The 3293-nt window shown below is 32.4% G+C and overlaps 1 protein-coding gene across 1 annotated transcript; it reads left to right on the top strand.

Moving 5' to 3' along the window:
• The first annotated feature begins 718 nt into the window (after positions 1 to 718).
• On the top strand, positions 719 to 3008 carry LOC114282038 (transcription factor MYB108). Its single transcript, XM_028224666.2, has 3 exons — positions 719 to 1237; positions 1760 to 1889; positions 2005 to 3008. The coding sequence occupies exons 1-3, from the start codon at positions 1078 to 1080 to the stop codon at positions 2627 to 2629; spliced, it is 915 nt and encodes a 304-aa protein (XP_028080467.2). The 5' UTR covers positions 719 to 1077; the 3' UTR covers positions 2630 to 3008.
• Positions 3009 to 3293: the final 285 nt, after the last annotated feature.

Genomic DNA, 3293 nt, shown 5'->3' with positions numbered 1-3293 from the left:
ACATTTGTTGTTTAAAAAATAAAAATAAAATAAAATAAAGAGTGATACACATTTTTAGAATCTATGGAGTGTATACACATAATCACGGGTAATGATAATTTTTAAGATAAATTATAATTTCACTTTTTGAGATTTGTTTAAAATACAGAATGTTTTATCTAATTATGAAAATTATTTCGCCTCTTCAAATTTTAAATTGCATAATAATTAATCTATTTTATCAATAAATCATCAAATTAATTAAATTTTTTAATATTATCATAAATGTATTTCAATTAACAATTCAAGTAATTTTATTATTGTATAGGAGAATAGTTATAAAATTTATTTTTTATGTTAACTCTATTAAATAAAAAATTATGACAAGGGGGTATTTGTAATTTCTAAAACTACAATGACAATTCGTATTTAAATGTAATTTAATTTAATTTTTATTTGTAGTTAAAAATAGGTTTAAAAAAGCTAATAAATTTTTTAATGATATGATAATTATAATTTGAACTAAAAAGTATAAAAATTCGGTAGATAGATCATATGAATGTTATTTATTTGCCCTAAAAGAATTAGAGAGTGTAAAACAAAAACAAGAAAGTCAGAAATTTCAAGCAAAAGGCTTGAGAAGAGAAATAGAAAATTGACAACTTGTTTGGAGAGGAAAAGAAAATTTTCATTTTCCACGGAACTGCTATATATCATCTCACTCACACAGGGCAAAGTCAAAGCGTCAACCTTCAAAGCCCCCCTCCCTCTTCTGCTAACTATAATTACAAACAAATTTTAGAGTCTTAATTTAATGACAATAATTTATTATCCACTAAACTCAGTTCCTATTGCGGCTTGTATTCTCTCACATGTCAACTTTTTTTTTTCCACAATTTTGAAACCTATCTTTTGTATCTATATAAAGGCCACCATCTCTATCCTTTTGGGTTAATCCAATCTCTCTCTATTTTTATGTTTCTTTCTCTCTAAACATCTCTGTCTCTTCTTTCTTTCTCATCAATCAAAGGCTTTCTTTTTCATTTCCATTTTTTTTATATTTTGTATCAATCAATCCGACTCTCCATTTAAAGGAAAATGGATGTTCAAGGTAGAGTAGTTTGCAACTCTGACATCCAAAGTGAAGAAGAGATGGACTTGAGAAGAGGCCCATGGACTGTTGAGGAAGATTTGACTCTCATGAACTACATCGCTAACCATGGTGAAGGCCGTTGGAATTCTCTGTCTCGTTGTGCAGGTACATATGTTTTGCATGTATATTAATTTAAAAATCTGTTAATAGTGTATGATATCGGTTAATTTATGATCATTTCATCGATATACACATATACCCATTTCAATTTTTTGCATGACAGATTTTGCAAACCCAGTTGGTAATGTGAATTAAATACATCTAATTGAAATGATCATTTTTTTTTAATTGTAAATTCTCCACTATCCATCCTACTTTATATCTCTTTCTGTCTAATTCTTAGCAAAAACTTCTTCTTCTTTTTTTTTTAAACTTGAACAAATTAATACAGCTGAAGCTTCATTTTCTTGAAAAAACAAACAGATAGGGATTAAACTTTCTCAGGACTATGATCAAATAAATACATATATGTCTACTTTAGCCGTACCACATCAAAAAGAAAAAAGAGCTTAATAAAGTTTTTTGAAAGGAAAAAAAAAAAGCACTACACATATTTTCGTTTCTTTCTATGCTTTGTTATATGTTAAACCTTTACCAATTTTTTTCTTGCATAATTCAATGAAACAGGTCTTAAGCGAACTGGGAAGAGCTGCAGATTAAGGTGGCTCAACTACTTGCGCCCCGATGTTAGACGCGGAAATATTACTCTCGAAGAACAACTTCTGATTCTTGAACTTCATTCTCGCTGGGGCAATCGGTATGCGTATATGTCATTCAATTTAATTCAATTTCATTAGTACTGTCAATTATATCGCATCTTTCTGTTTTTGGGTATGAAAATTTATAATTGTATTTAAATTTTGAACATAAAGGTGGTCGAAAATTGCTCAGCACTTACCCGGAAGGACTGACAATGAGATCAAGAACTACTGGCGAACCCGGGTTCAGAAGCACGCGAAACAGCTCAAATGTGACGTGAACAGCAAGCAATTCAAGGACACCATGCGCTATCTCTGGATGCCGAGGTTGGTGGAGAGAATTCAGGCTGCCGCTACAGCTTCCGGCTCCTCCTCCGCCACCACCTACCACCACCACTACCACCACACCACCACCACCACCAACAACATCAGCATGAGCTCCGGCCAACCCCAAATTGTTCCACCACCGCCCGCTGTCCATGCCCCGAGTTTCACGGCGGAGAATTCAAGCACGGCGGCGTCATCCGACTCGTTTGGGACGCAGGTTTCGCCGGCCTCTGACCTGACTGCTGAGTATTACAATAATCCGGTTAATAACAACCAAAACCAGGATTATTACCAAGTTAATCAGGTTAGCTACCCAGATTCTCTAACCAGCCCCTCTGGTTACCTTAACCGTGGTTTAGATTTCCAGGCCGTGGAGCAGATCAGCCAGTGGTTTGATGCCGGGGACACATCCGACTATTTGTTGAACGCTGAGGACATTTTGTTCTTACAGCAGCAGTTTAACAACATGTAAACAAAACACAAAGACACCAAATACAAGTAAATTTTGTGTACAAGGGCAGAGGTTTAGTTGTGGATTGTAACCTTAAATTGGTATTTTGTGTAGACTAATGCTATACATAAACAGATTTATCATCCAATTTTCTTACCACACTAATACATACACGTGAAATCCATGTGTTTGTCTATTGGTATGAAAATTATATTTGAAATCCGTTTATGTATAACATTTTTTTTTTAAATATCTTTTGATTTTTTTTTATATATTTTTATTTGGGGGTTAAACTTGTAATTTGAGATTTTTTGATCTCATTCTTTGATATTGACTTATTTTTAATGGTCGATGCAATTCTTAGCCTCCGCTTCACAATACAAATAAAATTTGTGAACAATGATGGAATTATTTTTTATTTTTATTTTTTTGTGTGAAGGGGTTCAACCTTATGAAAAATTGATTCTATTCTTTTATATAGATTTTTTATTTTATTTTATATAATTGGTGAAATTCGTATCATATCATGAGGTCTGTTTCACAATAATTCTTATGTTACTAGTAGAATTTTAGACACTACTTTTAGACTTTTATACATTCGAATCCCGACATTTACTCCACAATAATTGTTATAATATTCTTACAACCTACACACCAACTCTCTGATATTGACTTTTGTAAAATA

Source organism: Camellia sinensis, chromosome 6, assembly GCF_055761805.1.
Source record: "Camellia sinensis isolate YWXY chromosome 6, ASM5576180v1, whole genome shotgun sequence".
Taxonomy (NCBI): Eukaryota; Viridiplantae; Streptophyta; class Magnoliopsida; order Ericales; family Theaceae; genus Camellia; species Camellia sinensis.
Note: the sequence above shows the minus strand (reverse complement) of the source record. Positions and strands in the feature narration are given on the sequence as shown.

Coding starts and splice junctions, on each gene's coding strand:
- LOC114282038 (XM_028224666.2), top strand. CDS start 1,078: ATGGATGTTCAAGGTAGAGTAGTTTGCAACTCTGACATCCAAAGTGAA. Junction 1,238..1,759: donor TTCTCTGTCTCGTTGTGCAG/GTACATATGTTT, acceptor TCAATGAAACAG/GTCTTAAGCGAACTGGGAAG. Junction 1,890..2,004: donor CATTCTCGCTGGGGCAATCG/GTATGCGTATAT, acceptor TTGAACATAAAG/GTGGTCGAAAATTGCTCAGC.